At 38.4% G+C, this 25,858-nt stretch overlaps 2 protein-coding genes across 3 annotated transcripts in view; one reads left to right on the plus strand and one right to left on the minus strand.

The window, feature by feature from the left end:
- Window positions 1–715: 715 nt before the first annotated feature.
- On the minus strand, window positions 716–8,238 carry NDUFAF5 (NADH:ubiquinone oxidoreductase complex assembly factor 5). 2 transcript variants are annotated; one of them, XM_054819734.1, is made up of 11 exons: window positions 7,894–8,238; window positions 7,712–7,752; window positions 7,378–7,441; window positions 6,666–6,713; window positions 6,466–6,569; window positions 5,872–5,911; window positions 3,892–4,089; window positions 3,311–3,371; window positions 1,936–2,019; window positions 1,479–1,561; window positions 716–1,367 (listed from the first exon to the last, which is right to left on the minus strand). In XM_054819734.1, the coding sequence occupies exons 1-11, from the start codon at window positions 8,221–8,223 to the stop codon at window positions 1,281–1,283; spliced, it is 1,140 nt and encodes a 379-aa protein (XP_054675709.1). In that variant the 5' UTR covers window positions 8,224–8,238; the 3' UTR covers window positions 716–1,280. The 2 variants fall into 2 exon arrangements, with proteins under 2 accessions (XP_054675709.1, XP_054675710.1); XM_054819735.1 differs by lacking the exon at window positions 7,894–8,238 and adding an exon at window positions 7,842–7,862.
- A 52-nt stretch (window positions 8,239–8,290) lies between these two features.
- The window catches only part of ESF1 (ESF1 nucleolar pre-rRNA processing protein homolog), a 33,206-nt gene continuing 15,638 nt past the window's right edge, over window positions 8,291–25,858 (plus strand). Inside the window, exons 1-9 of the mRNA XM_054819733.1 lie at window positions 8,291–8,398; window positions 8,985–9,681; window positions 10,443–10,792; window positions 11,569–11,682; window positions 12,454–12,554; window positions 14,095–14,247; window positions 15,535–15,649; window positions 16,613–16,751; window positions 24,534–24,695. Coding sequence (XP_054675708.1) covers window positions 9,012–9,681; window positions 10,443–10,792; window positions 11,569–11,682; window positions 12,454–12,554; window positions 14,095–14,247; window positions 15,535–15,649; window positions 16,613–16,751; window positions 24,534–24,695 — 1,804 coding nt within the window. The 5' untranslated portion in view covers window positions 8,291–8,398; window positions 8,985–9,011. The remainder of the gene's footprint in view (window positions 8,399–8,984; window positions 9,682–10,442; window positions 10,793–11,568; window positions 11,683–12,453; window positions 12,555–14,094; window positions 14,248–15,534; window positions 15,650–16,612; window positions 16,752–24,533; window positions 24,696–25,858) is intronic.

The raw sequence follows: 25,858 nt of genomic DNA on the forward strand, positions 1-25,858 counted from the left end.
ACTTGGTCTGTGCCACACCATTCCCTCAAACTCCATCTGCTGGATAATCTTCTTACAACAAGCCTAGAGCAGCTCTCATTTCACCAGTATTGACACACCGCCTAGATACAGCGATAAAACTGACTGAATGGCATACCCTGTTATACCTTCTTCATGCTTTTCCTTTCACCATTCTCTTTCAGTACTACAATCAAGCGAAATCATCGGGTAGGTTATTTTTTCTAAACATCTCAGGTTAATGGGCCAGATTTGTAATTAATATCAATTTCTGATAATGCAGTTATAAACACGAAAAGTCATAGCTTCATGTCACACCTAAGGAGAAAAAAGTATACTTCATGCTTTTCAGCCTCTGACAGTAGAATGCAGAAACTAACATGCAAATGTTAGTTTTAACTTAAAGTACCCCCTTTAATTTTTCAAATGCTGTGAGCTAAAAGAATGGTTAGAAAATGCCTTGGAACTCCAAGAATACCAACTCCAGAAAACGCCAATTCTAAGCTAGTTACTTAATTTGAAATGTACACGTCCATCTCAGTGCTAGGTGACCCTTCTGCTTACCCCTCCTTCCAGTAAATTAAGTCAAATCATGATACGTACATTCTGTCAAACCTACAATGAAGCATCCAACTTTCCTTATGGCTGAGCTCTATCATGTTCAGAAACACTTCTAGCTTTGGGGGTGGAAGAAGTAATTGAGTTTTAGGGTTGTAGGTGAAGGGTAGCAACCCGAAATATTTTAATAATACAGAACTTAAACCACTTCATTATACACAATTATTCAAATTTCAAACAGTAACTGACAGCAAATTTTTACCCATAGTTTCCAACCCACAAACCCCATAATAATTTAGATCTATGTATTTGCTGGTATTTTCTCTTACAGGATGTCTTATAAATACACCTACCACCAAGTACTCTTCTTTATTATGATCTACCATCCTTCAGGAATAATTAGAAAATAACACAGGGTGATATACACTCAAGATTTGCAAGTCATACCTGGAGCAGTCTGTGATACTGAAATGCTGGAAGAAGCATTACATTTGAGAACAGCAATTTTATCAGAAGTTGGGACAATATGTATTCATTTAGAAACAAAAAATGAACACCATTTTACATAGCTGATGATGTAGCATAGGCAGTAAAAAAAATCCAAAAACCCTCCTGCATGATTATTATAATTTCAGAATGTCATCACAAAATAAGCACAAGTGAAGACTATCTGCAGTGAGAAGTTTTATAGAAGCTTCAAAACAACTGTTATTTCTGATGAAGAACTATTTTTTCCCTCTTGAAAGAAGTCCATCTATTTTTGCCAAATCTCCAAATGAAACTGTTGCAGAACCTCTCTGGGCTGGTCTTGCCTAAGAAAAAAAATAGGGCTAATTTTAACTTAGAATATTTTTAAAAAGCTTTTAAAGCATCAGTGATTTAAAAAGTACCTTCAAACACAAAATAGTTCAGCTTCACATTACCTGTGATTCATGGAATTTCCAACCAATCATGTAGAAGATCTGAAATGTGGCAGGTACTGAGCCATCGCTATTTCCATACATTTCTGTTAGGGCAAGAAGGGAGAGGAAAAAGAAGTACACAGAGCATCAGCTCTAAGATATACTTAGTTCTCGGAACATCAGAACTAAATACGATAATGCCTCTTGGTGAAAGATTTGGGACAATAAAAATATCTCATACTGGTGCATCAACATAGTTCAAATCCTGTCATTAAAATTAAGGTTAAAAATATCTTTACAATAATGGTATTTTGTTCTACTCCAAAATGTAGAGGGTTTTTTTTGTTTGGGGTTTTTTTTTTGGTGTGGTTTTCTTGGTGGTTTGTGGGTTTTTTGGTTTTACACTGAGGTCAGAAAGACATAGAAAATATGTTCTTAAAGTCATTTCAGATTAACTCATTACCTCTCAGGTACTTACCTCGGTATATTGCAGCAGCTGCCAACATTGTCTCTCTGTGTAACAGAGGCTTTCTATTCCAAGAGCAATTACTCTCCCCCATACCTAAAAATATGTTTTAGCTTTAAGAAAAAGAAGATATAGCATATGCCATGAGTTGAGTGTCATGCACTAACAACAGATTTTTATTAAACCAGAGTAAGTATAGAATCGTCTGAACCTCACTGTAAGAGAGAACAACATACCACAAATAATTAGGTGAGTTTCTTACCTATAAGAAACCAAGCCTTTTAATGCCAATGCTTTGCAATTTACAGTTTGCATTGCTAGGAATGATTTCAAATTATTACTTCTTCAGCCTGAGTCTACAAACATTTAGGTTTTCTAGTATAATTTAAGTATGACTACACAGTGTTTCTTCACACCCATCACTCACATGTTGGTTTTTTTTTTTTTAACAGATAAGTACCAAAATTACTACCCCAAGAGATTTTTAATAAGAAATAAAATAATCACAATTCTAATGTCATTAATCACTTACTGCATCTGAATGTTTTCGCAGACAATAAAAGTTTTATTTTCATTAGGGAATTACTCTAAACAACAGCAGCTGACCCAGAGTAAGAAGATGCCCTGAATTGCTCTATTACAGCTGACTGCATATGAATGACTACTATACAATCCATGACAAATGCAATCAGAATACTAACTCAATTGTTAAGCATCTCAATTGTTTTTTGCATTCCTCAGATGACTCCAATTTGAGGGTCTATTTATTCTTATTTTGAAGCAGTTTCCTGAATGCCCTGATAATTAGAAGGCTCACAGTAAAAGTTAGTATGCGGGATATATGCTTCTGTCTCTCTTTCAGGGCTTTTCAGCAGCTTACACTGAACAGGCTTCACAAATAATGGGAATACAAACAAAGCAGACAATTCATAGCAGACCACAAAGTAGCAAATCTTTGACTTCTGCTTCCAGGCACAAATCCGCTGACAGGCATAATCTCCTGACTCACTGGTGATGAGGAAAAAAAAGTAATGCTTCCACTGTTACAATAGGCTTTATCTATTATTAATTTCTATTTTTTCAAGGAAGAAGTTTTTTTTTTTTTTTACAGTGAAGGTAGTGAAACACTGGCACAGGTTGTCCAGAGAGGTGGTAGATAACTCATATCTGGAAACATTCACGGTCAGGCTGAACAGGGCTCTGAGCAACCTAATCTAGTTGAGAATGTCCCTGCTCATTAAAGGTCATCTAGTCCAACCTTCCTGCAAAGGTCCCTTCCAACCCAAGCCATTCTATGATTTGCACTTAAAACACACACAGTGAAACTCTTCTGTGTCTGCATCACTGACACAGAAAACATGTACGTTTCCACAAAGTATATACTTGCCTTGCAAGTCTTCCATAACCTCAAACAACCCCGGATAGTTTACTTGAATCTCGTCAGTATCCTAAAAGAATTGAGAAGCTTAGCTTTAGAACATATCAAGCTAAAACAGTAGCGTTGTGCTAGCCTTCCGAGCTGCTAACAAACTATTCACCTGCCACTTCTGTTCAAACTGCATATTTCTCAGAAGAATATACTGTCTTAACATTTCTAAAAAGTTTTGCTTAGTAGCCCACATGCAATGAAATTCTAACTGAAATGCCATTAATTTCTTCTTGGTTTTAAAGGAAACAGTAAGAGTGTCTTTTCAAGCAGGTCTAACATTCTTTGACATTTCTCCAAGACGACCATCCAAATTCTACTGGGCCCCTAGCCAAAGATACATTTCAGTTGGCTTCATTAATCACAGTGAAGCCGAGAACAGAAGCAGTCCAGGCTTTTTCAGAAACTTACTCAGCAAGGTGCATGACACACAGAAGGAAGCAGTACATTACTAATACATTTGTAAATGGTATTTTTTTTATATACTAGCAACTCTGATGTTCTGGATTGTTCCCTCTGATTGTTCTCTTATTTATAGTTACCACAGTCAGGGTGTTAAAGCCAGCTCTTGACAGCAGATGTCCCAAATCAGCGACAGCAGTGAACGGCGATATGTGAGGAGAAAAGCCCCCTTCTCTCTCCAATTCTGCTAGCTGCAAAGAGCAGCGAAGCTCATACAGAGTGTCTCCCCCAAACATCGCACCAATGAATACTCCATCCGGCTTAAGGACCTGGTGAATCTACAACACAGGAGAAAGAGAAAAAGTAATGTTTTTTGTTACTGAGTCTATATAAGAAGTTTCTAGGATTTCATTTTAAATGAACTTAAAAGCAATCATTTTAACAGTCACAACAGATTTTTAAAATTGACTGCATTCCACAAGGCAAGCTGCACCAAAGGTTTTGATAACACTGCAAAATAAATAACCCATCTGAAAAGTGACTATTTGTTCTTACGCAAGAAAGAATCCCTGAAAATTACAATCAGGAAACACAAAACACACTGTGGAAATCTAGAGTAAAACTATTTTCAATGCAATACTCCTAAAACAGTATCCTCAATTAATTTACTTCTGCAAAGAAGGTAGATTAAGATAGCTTCTGCTTATTTTTTACTTTCTCAGATGAGGGCAGCATAAATACTTTTTAATGGCTTGATTTAAGAAAAACGGAGGCCTTAGTTTCCAGCAGTAGTCTTTGTACTTCTGAAGGCACGATTGAGTAATGCAATTCTTCTTATGTTTACCCCTACTTATTTTTAAGTAGCCAGAAGAGCAATATCATGACTCAAATGCCAAGGTTGACAAGCTGCTTTCTCATCTAGTAAGTCCTAGCCCTCTTCCTACTGAGAAGGCCAACAAATTCATGCTTTATTTTTTTTCCTAAGGAACTGGCAACGATCCCTGGTTTAGATATTCAGAAGAGCCATATTACATAATGAAACTAAGACAACAGCAAAAGCTTCAAACAGCTTACCTTACTGATTTGAAACAAAAATCTTTTAAACTGCTTTTTAATTAGGTATTAATCAAGCTACCTTTTCTGTGCTAATAAAGAAGCCTTTAACTGACAGGTAAGAAATATAAGCAGCTGAAGGCAGTTTCCATTAGTTAAAGCAAGCCATCCCAAAACAGGAAACAGGCATTCACAATCAAAGTTGGCCAAGAACCCCAGCTCCCTCCCCTTTGTGGGACATTACGATGTGCCAGTTATTTTTACTGGGGATGTAAAAATATTTGACACTCCATAGAACACTTACATTCCAGAGAAAATGATATATTTCCTTCCAAGCTATTTTTTTTTAAAGTACATACTGAAGGCATTTGGATTTATATTTTTATTATTTCTGTAACAGTAGAGTACTCCTACTCATACCAGCAGGTGATAGAATGACTGTAATGACTGACCAATTTGAAACAAATGAAAACCCAAACTGGTTAAAATATTCCTTGCTCTTGCTCCTAAGTCAGCTGATTTGAAAAAGGTTTTCACCTGCAGGAAGGAGCTGAGAATTCAAAATCAGATTATTCCACTAATAATTTCAGTTTTCTGTTCTCAACAAGAATTTACTTAATTTAAAAATCAAAAAGCCTTTATCTGATTAAAGTTGTATTTTAAATTAAATAGCTGAGACACAAAAATAATACAATCTCCATAAGCCAGTTCTAGAGAAGTTAAACTTAGAAAAAACTCTTCTACTACAAGTAGTAAGAGCTAACACAATAAAAATCAATAGCATTGCCTCAGTTTACATTAGTTACCACCATCTCAGGTGTTGAGACTATGACATATTACACCAACATGCTGTTTCACAGTTATTTATTCCAAATTGATTTGAGACAGTAGAGTAGTAGAAATATCAACTGATGCTCCTCAAACTGCCAAAAGTACTGCAAAAAATACTTATGCACAACATGAGCTATTTCTGTGCCTCTTATTTAGATAAGATCTGGAAATATAGAGTGCTCTGAATGCAACTAATGGCAAGTATTGATTCTTAGTACTAAAAACCAGTTTCTTACCTCTCTAAAAGCTCTAGGAAGGTCATTCACCCAATGTAAACTGAAATAACAGAAGCGTACATTTTATAATTGCATATTAAATAAAATTTAGGGAATGCACATAAATTGTTACATTATCTAAGTAGGTTTCAGAAGCCAAAGAAGCAAACTAGTTTCTCAAGCTGCAAAAGTTCTGAAATGCCTCCCTAAAAGCAATACTGAATAAAAACTAAAGTTTATACAAATGGGGGGGGGGGGAGGGGAGAGAGGAGGGGGGTGTGTTTGGTTTTGGATTGTGTTTTGGGGTTTTTTTTGTTTGGGGTTTTTTTTTTTTTTTTGAAGCTGAGAAGATGCAAGTCCTAGAAACTAGTTAGTCAAAACACAGGAAAGAGAGAAGCTACACTGTCTCAAACGAAAATAAACAAACAAGAGCCATCAGAACAGCAGTTTTTCCTAAGGTATACTCATACCAAATAAGCTAGCACATTTCATACAGCACGACTTATTGCTGTTTAATGGACTATTTATCTTTTTTTTTCCCCTTAAAGTTACTCTCAAATAACATTAACATCTTTAACCAAAAAAGTAAATTGTAAATAAATGATTAATACATACCTTAAGCTGCTAACAACAAGATCAAATGTGTCTTCTTTGAAAGGAAGGAATTCCTCATCAGCTACAACGCTGACCGTAGGAATTTCAGATTCTACAGCATTTTTCTAATGTTGGGTTAGAAGAAAAACAACATCAAAAACTCACTTTTGCATTCCTGTATTATGGAATTGAAGCACATTAGCATTCAGAAAGCTACTTACTAAAGCATTCTCTGCAATATCAACTTGAATAAGTTTTTCAACTGTTTCCTAAAAGAAAATTCAAAAAGTCTATCAAATATTTGAGTTGTTTTATCAGTTGACATTAGTAATTTTTTCAAATGCTTACAACATGCTTATAACAAGTTTGAAGGAATCTCTTCAACATTTAATAAAAACTTTATGTAAAAAGCAGAAAGCATTTTTTCCCCCAACATGGTACTTAGTAATTGCTCCCAGGGAGAATAGTTGAGGTAGGAGTAACAGAAAACACATTCTGCACTTTTATGTGTAAGTTCAGTCAGATATAAAGCAAGAATTAACAGCCAACGAAGTACCTTTACTCAGACCGTGGTTCATGAAGGGTAAACTATTCACCATTGAAAAATCTCCATGGTGATACTTTTCTTTAACAAATGCATCCAACAGATTGGTCAAAAACCATGCATATCCCTCCCTCAAGACTACGGTGAAGTGTCATAGAACATAGCTTCCCTTGCCCTACCATTTGTCTAGTCTTCAGTGACAATAAATATAGAGTAACAGCCTACAGAACGCACATTTTTGGCCTGTGGCTACAGATATGAAGGGGAAAAAAAAGATGTACCTCATCAAGATTTAGATGATTGCTTCAAGTTACAATAGAGACTTATTTGAAAAAGGAGGGATAAATACATACTTATTTTAAACGCTTTTAAGTACAAAGAGTAGGTACCTTCGTTAAATGTCGAGCTATGTAACCTCTTCCAGAGCCAACATCCAAAGCAAGAGGAAATGTTCTAAAGAACAAGTTTAGCAACACAAAACGTAATCACGGTTAAGCTAATTTAAGTTTTAGACTATATAAAGTTTTATCTGCTCATTTCCAAACGTTTTCTCGACCTAAACACAGCGAGCATCCTTCCGCGGCCGCCGCTACGACAAAGCGCAGAGAATGACGCTGACAACCCAGCGTTCCTTCCCGAGAGTCACGTCCCCTGACCGTGCCCCTGCAGAGCAGTGTGTGGGATATGACGTGCTGCCCAGCTTCCCTCCGCGGCGAGACTCACCTGGTGATGTCATATACCCTGTCCGCTATCCTGCTGCCGACCTAGGGGGAAAGCCCGCCGGTCAGCGGCGCGGGGCATCACCCAGGCCCCCGACAGGCCCCCACCACCCCTCTCCGCTCCTCGCCGGTACCTCCCCGACCTCGCCGAGGGGGCCGCCCCGGGCCGCCAGCCGCCGCCCCCACCTCCTCCCGCAGGTAGTCGCACTTGGCGGGCTCGGCCTGCAGCGCCGCCCAGTTCTTCTGCTTCCGCTTCAGCCGCCGGTCGAAGGGGCTCAGAGCGCCTGAACCCGACGAAGCGCCAACAGGAGAAGAAGCGGCGGCCGCTGCTCGCCCTGACAGCGCCCAGAGCCGGCGCCATCCGGCGCCCCAGCCCGCCCGCAGGACGGGACGGCCGGTCCCCCTCAGAGCTCGCGCCCCAACGGCCGCAGCCGCCATGGCCTTGAGCGCACACCCAGCGCATGCGCGGACAAAACCCAGCCCCGAGGCGCCCTGCTTGCTCTCCTCTTTACGCATGCGCGTTGCCGCCCCGCCACCTGCCTTCCGTCGGTCGCGCCGTGTGATTGGTTGGGGGCGGTTTGTCCTGTTGCGGCCGCCATAGCGCCGCCGGAAGTGGCTGTGTCGGCGCGTGGTGGATTGTGGTTGTAGGTGTCCGCGTGAAGGAGCAGTGAGGAGGCGGCGGCCGTTAACGGTCGGTGGGCTGGGGTCGGCCTGGCAGTGTCTGTCATTGCCGTCGGGGAGGGAGCAGGGTGCCGTAGCCGGCTCGGTGCGGGGTAGCGGGCGCCTTGGGGAAGGCCCTAATGCTGCGGTGGTGCTGCCGGGCCGCGCTGAGCTTCCGCCTGAGCTGCCGGTGGCGCTGGCCTGAGCTTCCCAAAGTGCTCGGTCTCTTGCTGACTTCGTTCCGAAGTGGTGTTTTAAAATGTGAAATATCCTAATCCTGTGGGAAGTGAAAGTCTGAGGTTTGACTTGCAATGAAGCTGCTTGAGGTCTGTTCGGGATTGATAGGGAGTCACTTAAGGCTGTATCTGCAGCCAGTGTAGGGTTTTTTAGCTGTGTATCCATTATCTGAGGAAGCTAAGAATTGTGGCCAAGACCGTGGTAGTTACAGAACTATTTATGACTTGTTTAAATGCTGTACGTGCTTTTGGAAAGAACTTTATAGGCATAGGTTAGAAACCTAACGTTGCTTCTTTAATTTTTTTGAATTATGTGTCTAAATCTATGTTAATCAGTTTTTTTAATCAGAAGTGGGGTTTTTTTTTTTTTTCATATTGTAGGTGTCCAAGTCTTCAACAGCATCAAAAATGTCGTCCCAAGAGGAAATACTGAGCGATGGGCGTTTTAGCTGTGTTACTAGGGATCCCAGATTTTGGGAGATGCCAGAAAAAGAACGTAAAATCAAGATTGACAAACGATTCCGCGCTATGTTTCATGACAAGAAGTTTAAGCTGAAATATACAGTAGATAAAAGAGGTCGCCCTGTTAACTATACTTCCACAGAGAACCTCAGGAAATTTTATGCCCTGTCAGAATCTGATTCTGATCTTTCAGAAAATGATAGTAAAGAACATACTGAAAGGAAAAAGAAGAAAAAAAAAGCTAAACCTAAAGGAGAAGCAGATTCTGCAAAACTACTTGCTGATGGCCTCTCTAGGGAGGAAGGCAAAATGAACAAACAAGGAGTGGACCAAACATGTGAAGCGATGACAAAACCCAATGACTTTAAAAATGAAGGACAAAAAATTACATCTAAATTGAACTTGAAAGAGGGCTCTAAGAAAACTGCAACAGAAATTGATCGCTCTCAGGGAAACAAGGGCCTTTTACGCAAAGGGGAAAACAAGCAAGGGGATGCATCGCGAGGAAGATCAATTTCTATTCAAAACGAACAGAAGTCTTCGCAGCCAAGTGGTACTACATCAGCTAAAGCTCCCAGGATGGACGGCTCCCTAGGAGGAAAAATAAAAGAATCAGGTTAGTTGTTCAAATAACGATAGAATTTGGCTACATTTACTGGGATTTGTGGCTTTTGTTTTATCTATGGAAAATCTTTCTCATGATCAGTCATACAATAGCTGACTGACTCGGATTCAGCGTTGCTGAAGAATCAGAGTTGGTCAGCCCTTTACAGAATCAGTGCTGATTCTTCATCAAGATTGTGAACATCCATGGCCTTTTAATTTCTGGAGCTGAAATTGTTGTTTAGTTAGAAAAGTAAAATGTATAGTAGTGTATACACTACTGTATTTATCAAACTGAATGGCAAGTATAAGGCCTGATACCACAAACGTTTCTGCATATCAACACTTGTTGACTGAAAGTTTAAGGATGGCAGCATCAAGCCATTAATATTAGAGAACATTGGAGAGAATAGGTGACTTGAAGAAAAACTTTCTTTATATTGCTTGTACATGCTTATAGCCAGCATTATGGAAATCTAATTTCTACCTGTTGATTCTATACATATAAATAGAATAACAGAATAATATTTTTTTAGAGTTTGAGATTGATAATACAATTGCAGGCCTAAAAAACGATTAGATTAGATGAACTGAAGAGGCAATACTGATGATTTATGGTTTTTTACACTTCCATGATGTAATTTGTTCTTGCATCCTTATATATTTCGTGGGTTCTGTAAATCTGTATGAAGAAAACTTGAGGTTTTTTTCCCCTTTGTAAAGGATCCTATATAATTGCAACATAGAAATAGATACCTAATGTTTATCTTTCAGTGACTGTATGCACAGACACCTGTGACCAACGTGATGTCAGTAAAAGCCAATTAGAGGAAGAAATTTCTGCAAGTGATGATTTTGAGCATGCAGAATCGGAAGAAGAGGAGCCAGAAGACGATGGGGAAACAGACGAGGAAGAGGAGCCAGAAGACGATGGGGAAACAGGCGAAAACGACAGTGATTCAGAAGATGAAGAAAGTGATAGTGGGCCTGATCTGGCTAGAGGTATAGGGAACATTGAAACGAGCTCAGAGGATGACGAGGACTTAAATGAAGTATTTCCAAAAGAGCCAGAGATAGAGCATTCGTGGCGCGAGCTAGATAAAGATGCCCCTCGTGGAGATGAGGTAATGATGCTCCTGCATGTGAAAAGTGGCTACATGACAAACTCAGAAATGTTAAGAGTTAATTATAGACCTTCATCTATGACACAATTTGTGAAAGTATTCTTCATAAAGGTTTACAGAATGCATGTGATGAAATTAGCCGAGAATGAGAGACTTGCAGCTTTCTCTGGTGTCTCCCTTTCTCTTTAAGCAGAGGCTTATCTGTAGATAGATAAGCTATCTGTAAGTGAAAGAACAAACAGCATTGAGCTTTTCAGAAATTCCAGAATTTAAATATTACTGCTTTGGTTCGCTACTGATTTTTTTCACTTTTTTTAATGTTTTAACTCACGCTTTGAGAAATCAAGAACTCATTAGACAGCGAAGTAGGACTTTAAAACTGAGCGCAATTAGTGTATAAGAAATTGCAGTACTCTAGTACTGTTCCAGTACTGTGATGCTAGTTGCTATTGTAACTTAACCACGTGATGATAACAAAATCCTACAGTGCTGATGTTGTAACTGCAGTCCTAAATGTGTGGTTGGTGCAGTCTGCTCTGCGCTGCGTCACTATTTATGTCCTTTTTATCTGCTCCGGTGATTGCTGCTGCTGACCTTTGCTAATTAAAGTGATACAAAGTCTTGAGGAAAATGCTGCTTTTATTTTTTCAGCAGAGTTTGTTGATGACACTGATTTTTACCAAGGATAGTTGCTAAAGAATTGTTTATTCCCCTAGCAGTCAGGAATTAAACCTATGAACTTAATGTCCTTTTTTTTTTCCCCTCTCTCTGTTCAGATTACAAGTAGATTGGCAGTTTGTAATATGGATTGGGATAGGTTGAAGGCTAAAGATTTGCTGGCTCTATTTAATTCTTTCACACCCAAAGGAGGAACGGTATTTTCTGTTAAGGTAAGACCTGATTTCTAAAAGGAGTAGTGGCTTTTACTGTGAAATAAAAAAAAATTAAAAAAAAAAATTACAAAATAAAACCACAGACAGACATTTCTGTAGAAGAACCAAAAGAGAGATTAATATGATAAATGAGAAACTGTGTTGCAATTTACCTTGCTGTGTTAGAAATAAACACATGCTGCTTTTCAGCAATGGGCATGATTATGGTGGAGTTAGGTCCCAAAGCTGTTAACTTCTTGTTTATATGAGGTTGGCTCTATGTGCTGTTAAGGAGAGACTATGTTTCCTTGGCTAGTTTAATTTTCAGTGGTCTTTATGGTAGATAACCCAACCTTAAACCCGGCTATTTCTAAATGCTTTCCAGCCCTTTAGCATTGCACAACACTTCTTGGTTTTCACCACTTTCGAGTTTATTAATAAACTGGTTAACTTCTGATCAGTTAAGTTATATTTTTCCAATTTTAGTGTCTACCTCCAGTTTTCTGAGAAATGTTTGTTAAATACGCCTTTCTGAAAAGGGCCACAGTGAAATGAATGAAGCCAAGGTTCCTTCGGTTCTTCATCTCTCCCAAAATATTCTCATTCCTAACAGGCAGTTTGTTTATTCTACTGTCTTTTCTGTAAATTAAAGTTTATGGAGTCGATCCCTTTACTAATTTTAGAGGAAAAAAAGGCAAAGTCTAAAAAGCTTGATGAGATGTTTTTTCTTAATTGGTGTACATTATGCTGCCACTGTTAAAAATTTATTTTATGTTGTTGTATTTGTAGATTTATCCTTCGGAATTTGGAAAAGAGAGATTGAAAGAGGAAGAACAAAAAGGACCTGTGGAATTATTTGATCTTCCAGAGAATACCACAGAGAATGACGGGTATTAACTTTATCTTCAGATGAGAGATTTACTATGTCTAATTCTCAGTGCAAATCCCAATCAACTCCTGTTTCCAAAATTTTATATGTGGAAGTCTCCTGTGGACGCCTGAACAATTGTGAACATCAGGTGTAAAATATCCCCTGAAAAAGCTACAAAATTCAGGCATTGAATAAATGCATTATAATGAGACTTGAGAAAATGTGCTTCTTGATAATTGAGTTCAAAATTTTTATTATATAGCTCATTGCAATAATAAATGGAACAAATGCGTGGAGAGCTTAACATAGCATTTCTCCTCTACGAATTGCCATTCATGCAGTAAACTCCCTTTGTTGCTTACTGTCAAAATTTTTATCTGCGTAACCAACAGGGACCTTAACTTAGGCCAAGAATTTCCGGCTTGAGATTTCTTGAATGCCACCAGCAGCAGCCCTGTCTTACGAGGCTGAGCTCCTCAGGGCTATCATTGTCCAGGCTTCTTCAGGCATGTCTTTTTTTTTTTTTTCCTTTTGTTCTGCTTGAAAGTCTGTATGGAACTTGAGAGGTTTTGCTTTTATATTTTTCCAGAATTTCCAGATGTTTGGCAGCCTGACTGGGGCCATTTTTGTATAATGCATCCTGCTGGACTGCCCTATATTTGGAAAATCTGGACGCTTCTAAAATAAGTGCAGATCCCTTTGAAGAAAATCTCTTAGTGCATCAGGGAACTGTATGATGAACTCGCAGCGTGTGCTGAAGTCCGCTTCGCTGTGTGTATCAAGGCACATCCTGAAGCATTAGATTTACTACTCAGTGGGCTCTAGAAATTCTGGAATACAACAAACAGAAATCCAGATATCCCAGAGATACCTCAGTGAGACCTGTGTACGTACCCTTTAAATTCATGGGACAGGACCTCAGCCCTGCGATCTCTTTCCTGCATCCTTCCACCAATTCATCCACTTCTCAATCTCTTACCCACTTTTCTTTTTCTCTTGCTGTCATCTTCTATGACACCACCACCACCTGTGCTACCCAGGTTAGTATCCTGATTCCTTTCCTCACCCGTACCGCTTTCTTACTCATCGCTCCTACACTGCCTTTCTCTAGCACGAGGATCTGTCCTTACAGTCTCCCAGTTTCTCTTATCTTCTTAACATGTCCCCTTATTATGTATGAACATCCTTTCCATCAACATTGTTAAGAGCCAGGATAATTGCAAACAATTTGATAGGAATTATTAAATGCTACTTTCTGTGGCCTATGCAGAGGCATACAGAGATGCTGCTCTATGTCCTGCACAGGGACTCTAACCTTACAACACCTGTGGGAAGCAGAGTCAGATACAGAAAGTGTACACTTAATAACACTGTGTGAATTAATCTTTTTACTTGAGTAGAACTGGGTAGATATTGGTGGAAATTCCTGCTGTTTAACATCTAATTATAAGAGTAGGAGGTGTTTGGCACCTATTTTTAATGAGCTGAATTAAAATATTTTGCAAATGAAAGGTTGTTAAAGCCAGCTCCCTTGATTGCGATGTTTTCCACTGTTTCAGGCTTTATAGGGAAAAACTGCGGGAGTACCAATTTAAGCGACTGAAATACTTCTATGCAGTTGTAGAATGTGATTCTCCTGAAACAGCCAATAAAATTTATGAGGAATGCGATGGACTGGAATTTGAAAGTAGCTGCTCTTTCATAGACCTGAGGTAACTCCAGTGGTGGCTTTATTCTATGTTGGGCTGGGGAAGGGAGGGAGAATAAAAGGCAATTTAAAATCATTCAGAGTAAACTATATTGTCTTTAGTCTGTAACCAAAATATGTCAATGAATTAGCATTCAATGAGTTGTTTGGTTTTCCTTCGATTCTTTTTTTCTTCTTTTTGAGCATTTTTACTGGCCTATGAAAAGTTTGAGAGAATCCCTGCATAGAGAGATTATTCTCAGAGAAGTCAGGTAAAATGTTCTGGTTGCATCTTCAACCTTTTGCTACAATGAAGTGAAGTGGTAGGACTTAGAAAACGAACCAACATAGTGCTGCTCTTCCTATCTCCCCCCAGGGATCCAGAAGTGACTCTTTTTCAGGATTGCTTACAACAGAGTAAGAATATTGCTGCTGTTGTCATGAAGCTGCAATGGATTACTGTGCTAGCCCCTATGAATGAGCTGGAAGCGCTAATATTTCAAAAGTCACATTTGGGAAAGAAAATATTTGAAATTATAGTTGTGCTTTATTGTTAGTATTTCCTTTTACAAAAAGCCTTCTAGTCTGAGCAGAAGAGAAGTTACTAGGTCATAATAAGTTTTGACAGAAGCTGGATTTTTCTGCTGGGGCCTGTGTTAGACACAGCTGTTTAAAATTCTCCAATGCCTTTCCTAATCTTCTACTTTGTTGTATTTTAATGTTGAATAATATTTATCATATTATATTTGCAATGATTTTAAAAAAACAACCCCCAAGTTATTTCTCATGTAGTGCACAAAGGGGTTTTTTTATCTATCTTACTCTGTTGTTACACATGACTTTGGTCTTTTAAACATTTTTTCTCTACTAATTCTAATGCTAAAGATGTACCAGGATTTCCTAAAATGTTTTGATTTTTTTTAATTTATCTGTTTCCAAATTCTATTTTATTCACTCTTTCTTCTGAATTTTTAATACTAAGCTTTCTGAAAAGATTATTCTTAAAACAAACAAAATGCCCAAAGCCCCACCACCTCTGACCCTGCCAATACCAGACTGAAATTTGTTTAGTTTACTTCCCCAATGTGGTGGTGTTCAACATCGAAAACCTGTGGAATAGGTGTGCAGAAGGCAGTTAATCTTACATGTGTGGAGTACTTGTCTGTTTCTTTTGTTTCCTTTTCAGGCTTACCAACTTTTTCTTTTAGCAAATTCTTTTGTGCTGATGTACTATACTCGTGAAAAGCTTAGCGTGTTTATGCTATGATTTCCCAGTGTATTTGAAGAATAACATGTTTTATTTGCCTTTAAGATTTATTCCAGATAACGTTACATTTGATGATAAGCCAAAAGATGTAGCCTCAGAAGTGAACGTAGCTGTGTATAAGCCAAAGTACTTCACATCTGCAGCTATGGGAACATCAAAGGTATCTTTACAATGTTTTTGTGATGTTTTTCTAATTTGTTTAGTTTTATTGTCAGCTTATAAATGATGTAAGTAGTGGGGAAAAGATTCCTGATTATCTTCACCATTTGAAATTAAAGACATCAAACATAGTAAAAGATGTAAGCATGTTACAGAGTGACAAGTTGCAACCCCATAAATTAGCTTGAGTTTTGGATTTTAAAAGAGATTTGGCTCCTTCATTACAAATTAAGTACTACATTTTGACCTCATCATACCTCTATTACAAGTTGCACATGGAATTACTTTGTTACTCACAGTTAAATCTTCTAATTTGCCTAAAATGGCTATTTGTATGTGGCTCAACAAGAGCCTTTTTGATGGTAGTGCTGGGCTTAAAACAGTTGCTTCCCCTCACTGTAGCTATTCATTCCTGCTCTGTCTAACATGACAGCCAAAACTTTCATCTGGCCGTGAAGTGAACCAGATTGGAGAAGTGATTAGTTGAGAAATAAGTAATTTCTGCTGGATCATTTCTCAGTCAGGTCTCTTTCATCTTCCAGCGGAGGGTGCAGTTGTGCACTTTCATTGTCCCCATTGCAGTCCATGTGCGATTCTGGGAACGAGTTGCTGCTGGAGGAGGAAAGGAGTTGGTGGCTGCTTCAACACCCAGTATCTGCTGCCACACAGGAAATTTGACTTACAGAGATTTTGTGTTGTGTGACCTGCTGTTAGAGAAAGAACCCTTCAGTGCACGAGGAGACTTCTCCGTTCTTTCATGTAGTTAAAACTCCTTGAAACTCATTATCGAACAAATTCCAAAAAGTTGTAACTAAATTTATTACAGCTAATTGTTGTAGAGAACAGCAGTAACAGGTTTACATTGTTTCTTAAATGGAAGGTATCAAATAATTTTCCCTAAAAAGAAGTTACTATGTTTAATTTTAGTGTTTCAGCTTCTACAAGTGGCATTCTTATTTTTAAGGTAGATATCACATGGGACGAGACAGATCATGAACGAGTAACATCACTTAGCAGAACTTTTAAAAAAGAGGAACTTCTTGACATGGATTTTCAAGCCTATTTGGCTTCATCTAGTGAAGAAGAGGAAGAACAGCAGCAAGGTACTTACGTTAACAAATGTCCACAAGGTCATTAGCTGCAGTGTTTTGAACACAAGTTATTTAAATATGTAAATTCCATATCTTTAGAAAATGCTTTGAATGTTGTCTTTTACGGGGACAATATTATGCTCATTGTATAAAAGCTATGGTCAAGTTCTATCCAAATAACCCACCTTTCCTCCAGAGCTAAACATCTCCAAGAGTGACATATACTTACTTTTTGTATTTGTGACCTAAAGGTGGAGGGAAATTGGTGGTGAGCACATATTTTTTGTTCGCTCTTTCCAATTAGGAAATAAATGGATTGATGACAGAACGTTGACAGATGCTAAAAAATTTTTGGAAAAGGTTTGTAAGTTAGGCATGTTAACATGGAAGCTGTAGAGTTCTTTACTGGAACCTGACATTCCTTTTTCTTTGATTCTTTTTTAAGTTAAATACACTTTTCCAGTGATTTTTTTTAATACATGATAAGAAAACACATGTACAAGTTTTTAAAATGGTATCTCTAAAGCCACAATTTTCATTATGCAACCTGATTCTGATTCACCAAATAAATAATACCATTAGTAATACCCCAAAATTACTACATTCTTTTTCAATACAAAGTACGTTAGCTCAATTTGGAGTTACAGCTTGCTTAGAAGATTTGTTAGTGAGAGTTTGACTTAAGTATTATCACCCTAGCTTTAAAACAGCTTTCTGGTTTTCATTTCTGTACTGCAAAATCTCTTTACCTGGTGTAATTAATGTTTGATTAACCCAAGTATAGTGATTATAATCTGAGTGATTTCAAGTAGCAAGATCATTGCATATTTTCTTTATTGCTGATATGATAATTCTGTTAAAGAAGAGTTACTTTTCATCTACATTTGAATGTGGTAGCTATTCTGTTCATTCAGTGCTGAATGAAGATCTGCTGCCTTTCTATGAAGGCTGAGTAGCACCGATCAAAAATTATCAAATGGTAGGTGATTAGGAGTTGTCGTAATGATTGATGCCTGAATAGCTGCTTTCTGAATAGGAGCTTGCACCTCTGAGTGTAAAATAATTTTCTTCCCTCTTTTTTTCTTTTTTTCTTTTCCCTTCTAGCCCTCTCTCTCTTTTTTTCAGGGTACCTTAATATTTCTTTGTCAAGTTTGGCAATACCTACTTTAATATCCTCATTTCTGAGATAAAATCATTTTCAATAGAACTGGAGGTGCTTCCTTTTCAGAGGAAAAGTCCTAGTTTGAAATGCAAAGTGGTTAATGACTAAATGAATTGGGTACAACGCTCACTGCGGAAATCTACTTATAGGTTTCTGTAGTGTTTTGTCCTCTTCATGGCCCTCTATACACATCCTAAAGTCTCTGCAGGGCAAGGCGATACTGAAGAAACTGCCCTAAGGCTGTGCTTGTTGGTGTGGCCTAGACAGGACATTGAATGGTCTCCAGACCTTAGAAGGTCCTGAGGGAGGTGTAGATTGTACAGAGCTGCTTCACTCCAGCACTTCCTCCTCTTGGGTAACCAGAGGAATGTGAGTGGCAGTGGAGAAAAGCTGTGCTGTGGGCCTTCTGATAATCCTAAGCTATAGGTCTTAGATAGCGAGGGGAAAGGTACTCAGCAGAACATGTTTAAGGGAACTTTAGAGGGTAGTAGTAACATCTCCTATGAGGACAGGCTGAGAGAGTTGGGATTGTTCAGCCTGGAGAAGAGAAGGCTCCAGGGAGATCTAATTGCGGCTTACCAGTACCTGAAGGGGCCTACAGGAAAGATGGTGAGGGACTGTTTATCAGGGAGTGTAGTGACAGGACAAGGGGTAATGGGTTCAAGCTGAAGGAGGGTCGATTTAGATTAGATGTTAGGAAGAAATTCTTCCCTGTGAGGGTGGTGAGGCACTGGAACAGGTTGCCCAGAGAGGTTGTGGAGGCCCCATCCCTGGAAGTGTTTAAGACCAGGTTGGATGGGGCTTTGGGCAACGTGGTCTAGTGGAGGGTGTCCCTGCCCGCAGCAGGGGGGTTGGAACTAGATGATCTTTGAGGTCCCTTCCAATCCAAACCATTCTATGATTCTGTGATCTTTCAAATGCTTTTTGATTCGCATGACTTCTTAAGAATATAAAAAGAATGTCATCTAACTTTAAGGTACGTAAATCTTCTGTGTGTGGTGGACCAACATGTAAATTCCTGAATTACTTTGCTTGTTTTCACTCTAAAGTGAAATGACTGGGGGACTGGAGCATCTCTTGTATGAGGAAAGGCAGAGAGATCTGGGTCTGTTTAGCCTGGAGAAGACTGAGAGGGGATCCTAACAATACTGACATCTAAAGGGCAGGTATCAAGAGGATGGGGCCAGACTCTTTTCAGTGGTGCCCAGTGACAGGACGAGGGACAATGGGCACAAACTGGAACACAGGAAGTTCCATCTGAACATGAGGAGAAACTACTTCACTTTGAGGATGACCAAGCGCTGGAACAGGCTGCCCAGAGAGATTGTGGAGTCTCCTTCTCTGGAGATATTCAAAACCCGCCTGGACTCAATCCTGTGCAACCTGCTCTAGGTGATCCTGCTCTAGCAAGGGGTTTGGACTAGGTGATCTCCAGAGGTCCCTACCAATCTGTGATTCTGTAAAATTCAGTCTGCTCTTAATTAATATATATAGCCTAAATTACAAGGCAAAGAAAATGTCATAAAGCCTTAATTGGGTCTTTCAAACAGATGTTAAAATCGATTTATACTGCATTATAGCAGGTTCTTGCAATCAGAGATGGGTTTGGAGCGTGCAAAAGAACATTACGTATTTTTCTGGTTATAAAGTTGGGAAATGTGGCAGCAAATTCATCTTGGCAATATCTTGGCAGGGTTAATGTCCATTTGTTTCTCATCTTACATAAAAATGCACTTAGAAACTGCAACTCTGTGAGCTTTATTTTCTCTAGTAATGCTTAGTAAAGTAACTAAATGGGAGCAGTAGATGCAGAGGAAAGCATTTCCATCTTACTTTATCTACAAGACTACCGCTATGTTAGAGAATAGCATTCTGTAATAGGGTGGTGATGAAAGCGAACATCAATAAGTTAGCCACACTTCAGAAATTGAAAAGAAGTACACTTCCATTGCTGGGAAGGAAGAGAAATTGACCTTAAGTAATCTTATCACACTAATAAATTTTAAACCTAGAAACATCTAGATTCGAATGATGTTTTGAAAAGTAAGTTATTAATAGAGGAATTATGTTGCCCTGTCTTTAATGTGTTGCTGACGTTTTATCCATGCAGTTATGTGATACAAACCAGGATTCCATCCAGCAGAATTATGTGGAATGGGACACAGTGGGAAATGCACAAATGGGAGAAATCAATGTCAGCTGTTTGAATGGAAATGTCGGAGTGTGATAAGGAAAAAAATGTTCTGGACTCTTAGTCATATTTTTTTAACTTATTAAAATGTTTTATTTATAAACAGGTTTTTGTTGGCCTGATCTAATCTGTTTTTTTATGGAATTTTTCAAGTTAAAATGTGTGTCATGAATGTTAGTATTACTATTATACAACAGTTTTGTAATGTCAGGTATTTCAGTGACCTGGTATGTTGTGGTTCATAGCACAAAGTATCTCCTTTACGTTGCTTCTGAATTTTCTGTTACTTGGATGCCTTTGTTCCAGTTAGGAAGCGCTTGTGGTGTGCGTCAAATCCAGCCCAAAATTGCTATTTTGACGGTGAGCACCAGTGACTTAGCTATGGCATTTTAAATGATGCTTCAAGTTAAGCATTATGGTTTCGTTCTATTTTTTTATCTTTGCAAGAACAACATCTTTTCTGCTGTTCTGCTTTGCACAGCCACACAGAATACCTGGATAGACTATATAACAATATACTTTTATCAGTGTATTTTTAATTAGCTGTTCCCGATGGTGTACAATCACGGAATCACAGAATGTCCTGAGTTGGAAGGGATCCATAAGGACTATTGAGTCCAAGTCCTGACTCCACACAGGGCAACCTAAAAGTTAAACCATATATCTAAGAGTTGTCCAAAGACTTCTTGAACACTGACAGGCTTGTAGGGAACTCGATGTGGAGCCCTGCTCTCCGCAGTAGGAGCAGGGAACACAGACTCTTGTGGTATTGGGCTTCCAGTACGAAATTCTACAAAGACAGTAGACCTTTTCATTTGTGCTGCTGCATCGATGCCGCAGGTGCACAAGTGTAAAGAACGAACATGTAGTTGTTGGGTAGAGTTTTACTTTTTTTTTTTTTTTAAATAATGCTGCTAATCTTATTTTCAGTGATTAATGCTAAATAAAATCAGACCATTTATTAAATCTTTTTACAATTTTGAAATTTATTTGGCACAATAATTGACTACATATATAAATTTAAATGCATCTTTTAACGTTTTATCACGTGATAGTACAATCCTCCTTGCAGTCTTAAAAAGGAACAGTATTCATGTGTGTTTATATTTGTTAGAACTATTACGGAAGGCTAAGAAGTGGAAGGTGACAACAGTAGAACATGCAATTATTTAATATTGTCCCTGAATCCAATGGGTGTTTAAAAAATGTATTGATTAGGATATTATTTGGGTTAGCTTCTGTCCCTTATTCCTGTATAGCTACTTTGGACCCTCTCAGGCATAACTGCTGCTTTGAAAATAATCTGAATTTTTAGAATAGTTCTGTTGGGTTAGTTTTGGCATATAGCTAAAATATTTCTGAAGGAGACAAGCTAGCAAGAGGAGTTAGCAGTTTAATTTAGCCAAGCTTGGGTAGAGTTTCATGGGACAGAATAGAGATACCACAACCTGGTTATTTTCTTTCTGTGAAGCATCAGAAGCTTGACATAACTGATGCAGGTGTTGGATACTTTTCCAAACCATGTTTGCAGGAGCTTTTGTGTTGGGTTTGTTTTTTTTAATAAAAAGGCCAGGAACAGGGGTCACCTCAGCTTCCCTTCTAAGAAGTTCATACAAGCTGTTGGAGGTGCTCAGTAACTTAGAAACTTAGAATTGAAGAACACTTGTGTGTGTGCTTTTGCAGGCCAGCGTGTCCCTACTCAGAAATGACTAGACAGGAGCCAGCTGTGATTGCAAGCATGTTAGTCTTGGCTTACATCTGGCTGGATCGGAGGCCTGGTTCTACAATGCCCAGTCACCTCTGATGTGCAGCCAGGTGCTTAAAGGCTGCAGTGGCTACAGTCACCTGGTTTGCAAAGTGAATTTTAAAAACTGTGTCCAGTGCACACCACTCAAGTGGTTAGACTACCCCAACCTAAAAAAAAATACGCAAAAACGTAAAAAAGCCAGAATGTAATACTTACCATTCATTTACTGTTACCTGTCTGTTCGCATTCTCTCCTTCCAGTATCCATGTGCTCTCTGAAAAATATCTTTCAAAAAGACATCTACTGTGATATGCTTTGAATAAGCTTATTTTGTATAGCATGAATTCTAAATTTTCCTTTTGTTATTATCATTTGGATGAACTAATGGGATTTGCACAACTTCTTGTTCAGAGAGTGCTGAGAATGTGGGAAAGTGGGCTTAAACCCCAAAGTTTTCTTTTTCACTATTTTCTGGCTCAAGACTAAGGTCAACACATTTAATTTTTCCTATCATGGGGTAATAATGCCTCCCTCAGACTTGCTTCTTGAGTGCTGGAGTGTAGAGCTTTTTATTTTCATTCTGCGGGTCTGCGTGCATTGTTGGAGTTTTTGGTATCTGTCTGAATTTGAATAACTACCCTGGATAAAATTGAGACATTTAGTGCATTTTTATGGTATGGCCATGAGCATCCAGATCAGTAGCTGAATTTTCTAGTGTGCCATTACATCATGAGAGGGAATTTTATCTTTCCATCTTTAGAAGAAACTCAGTTTTTTAGCAGTCGTCTTTTCAAATGTTATGTCTGCTGTAATTTTTCTACTCTCTTTAGCCTGTAAGGCTGAGTTAAAAAAAAAATTTAAAAAAAAAAATCTAGTGAGCCATTGCAAGATAATCTTCTTAAACTAAGAATACTATCTCGTCAAAACACTATGATTACAAGAGTGTGATCTCAGGTAACACAGCTGCCAATCAGCAATTTCATATATTGAGCCTCTGCACTTGTTTATATTTTTGATGAATTATAGCATTTAAAAATTAAAAAACAAACCCTACAAACTATCATATTGGAAAGTTTCGGACCTGCCTCAGGATTTTAACTTTTTTCTTTTTTTTTTTTCTTTTAGCACTTCTGTTACTACTCTCTGTTTAAAAAAGAAGAATATACTTGTATTTTATACTCTAAATTTCATCTGCTTTTGCATTTTCTTCCTTCACAGGTTAAGCTTTTTTCTCTTAATTGTATTTGTCTTGCAGTGCAGCTGTTAATGCACCAGAACTTTTTGGTTTGTTTGTGTGTTTTGTTCAGAAAGTCTTTGAACAAGCTATTGGCAGAAAGCATTGCTGCCTTAATATCCATCAGAAAGTGGTTCCTCACGTTGTGCCATACAGCGTGATACTTGAAGGCTAGTGACAAGGTTATTTGAACTCTGAACAAACTTTGAGAACATATTCAGCTCTTTTTCCTTTCTTGCAGCTGTTGTCAAGTGTTCTTTATTTGCATACAGAATGAAAAGGCTCTTAAGGGTTTTTTGAAGGCCATGTTGAACATTTCACAAAAGCAATGCATGTTTTATTTAAATGAGAAAGTATGACAATAGGCATTGCCACTTCAATTTCTCCTAGCGAAATTAGCAAAAACAGTAATAAATACAAATTAGTAGCCTGTTACTTACCCAGTTTCAGGGGAGCCTTTCTTAGCTTAAGGATTTCTTTAGTTCCCATCCCGTGTAGCTGTAGTTCTCCTTTTTGCATCATACCAGGAAGAAGAAACAACAAAATGGCTTATTTTTCTTCTCACTCTTCAAAACGGAATGCCTTTTGCTTGCCGTGTGAGCGGATGCTTTCCTTTTAAGAGATCCCAGCTACTGATGGGGAAAGTGGAAAAGCAGCTGCAGTTAACTGAGCGGTAAAGATTTCTGCTCCCAACCAACAACCAGCTTCTTGCAGTGATGGGATGTGGAAGAGAACAACAGTGTCACACCTAAGTTTTAGGCAAAGACCAGAGGTCACTCTGTTAATTTGCAACTGCGGTCTGTCTTTCTAGACATCAGTTACGCTGTCCATGCAACTCAGTACAGTAGGAAGCACGGCTTTACTGCTCAACCAGAGAAAAAGAAAAAAGGAGCCTGCCTAAACCTAGTTTTCTGCAGTTCAAGGAAATACAGCATCTTTAAAGCCTTAAAAGCCTGTTCTCTCTGAAACATTTGTTGAAAAGCTTATTGCAAGTCACATTGTAATTGTGTTTTTCTAAAAAAAGGAAGAAAAAGACCTCTTTCCATCTTGCTTCATTAGTTAATTCAGCAAGTCACTGAAGATTAAGGCATTGAATAATTATCTCTGTTAAAGACTCTTGCAAGGTTTATTTGTTAAAACGTAGTGCTCTATTTTCAAAATGCTTTACACAACTATTTTTTGAGATTTAGGTACTACCCTGCTGTAAGGGACTCTGAAACTAATAATTTTAAAACGCAGTAAAGAATGCTGCGTCTGATCAGTGATTTCCTTCGCTGGACATACTATTTTTATTTCATCTAACTAGGGCAATTCTAAAACTGGTTACTTTTTGGGGCAATAATAGATGAAAATACTTGAGATTGTTTTTCAGAGATGATGTATGTGCCTTAGGTGTCCTAACCATTACCTTCAATTGATCATTTTCTTGAGGCTGTGATAGCTTTACTCTCTCTTTCTAGGTGGTGATGTAGCTCATGAAATGGAAGATGACAAACTCAGGAAAAGCCAAAAGGATGATGAAGAGCAAATTGCCAAGTACAGAGAACTTTTGCAAAGTATCCAAGAAAAAGAGAAAAAACAGGAAGAAAAGGATATAGGAATGGAGATTAAATGGGTTCCGGGTAAGCTTTATTTTTTTCTTTTACTAACTTAGAGGATATGCACTATTGGCCTGCTAATAGGGACATAGTGTAAGGTGTTGGATTTATAGTAGTAGAAGCTTACCTTTTTTTTTCCACAAATTGAAATCCAGATGGTTTACAATGAGGGAAATAGAAGAAATACTATGACTGAACTCAGTTCCTCAGCTTTAAGTTCCTTGTAGCTTATTGTTTCACCAGGTTTTTTTGTGCTTGCTTTTTCATTCATCACTTTATAGATCTTTTTGAATAGAATTCATGTGTTTGCCAGAGAGTCATAAAATATACCTACACTTTTAAAAATAAAAAACGGTATGGTTTGGAAACATAGCATAAAATTAGAGGAGAATGGTTTGAAAATCTTGCTTGCATAATGCTGAAGATTTGGGGGAACAAAGAAGGGAGAAGTCTGACCTTCCGGTGAGACTGCTCTATAGCAAAGCAAGCTACCAGGAAGAAAAGTTGGGGGATATTTGGTTGTATTTAGTGACGTCCAGTTTTTCATCTGGAAATTAAAAAAAAAAAAAGATAACTTCACCCTATAGCATCTCAGTAGAACTCATCCTGAGATCTGAAAACCAATGTCTGCAGGGTTTTTTCCTTTATGATGAAAAGACGTTCAGACAGATTTTTATATGTTGTCTATTGGTGTGTGCTTTCTCTGGGATGTAATGAGCCAGTTTAACAACTCGCTACATCCAAAATGGGAAAGGTTTTCACTCTGGCCTCTCCTCCTTGATGCTGGCCCAGAGCTCATTCTGACTGCCTTTACTAGCCCTGGCACTTGTTAGATCTTGTTGCAGGCTTGATTTCATTTGCTGAAATGACAGAACTACTCTGGAAAAGAAGGCAAAATCTGGATCTTCACCACCGATGTGTTAATTCCAGCTAGGCATACTGATCTAATTGTCTGATTTTCACTAATTTTACTCTGAATTCACTCAGATAACTTTGGCTGAATATAAATGCTGACTTTTTAAATCTCGTTCTGGTCTGTACCAAGTCGGTGAAATTGATTGAACTGAATAGAAGAGTTTTATTCCTAGTTCTTGATAAGATCTGTATTCAAAAGCATACACTGGCATTAAAAATAGTTGTGTGCTTTCACTCGTGCTTATATAATTCCAATCATTTCTGATATGAAT

This window comes from Grus americana, chromosome 3 (genome assembly GCF_028858705.1).
Source record: "Grus americana isolate bGruAme1 chromosome 3, bGruAme1.mat, whole genome shotgun sequence".
Lineage (NCBI taxonomy): Eukaryota > Metazoa > Chordata > Aves > Gruiformes > Gruidae > Grus > Grus americana.

Coding starts and splice junctions, on each gene's coding strand:
- NDUFAF5 (XM_054819734.1), bottom strand. CDS start 8,223: ATGCGTAAAGAGGAGAGCAAGCAGGGCGCCTCGGGGCTGGGTTTTGTC. Junction 6,714..7,377: donor TAGCTCGACATTTAACGAAG/GTACCTACTCTT, acceptor ATTTTCTTTTAG/GAAACAGTTGAAAAACTTAT. Junction 2,020..3,310: donor GGTTATGGAAGACTTGCAAG/GCAAGTATATAC, acceptor ACATATTTTTAG/GTATGGGGGAGAGTAATTGC.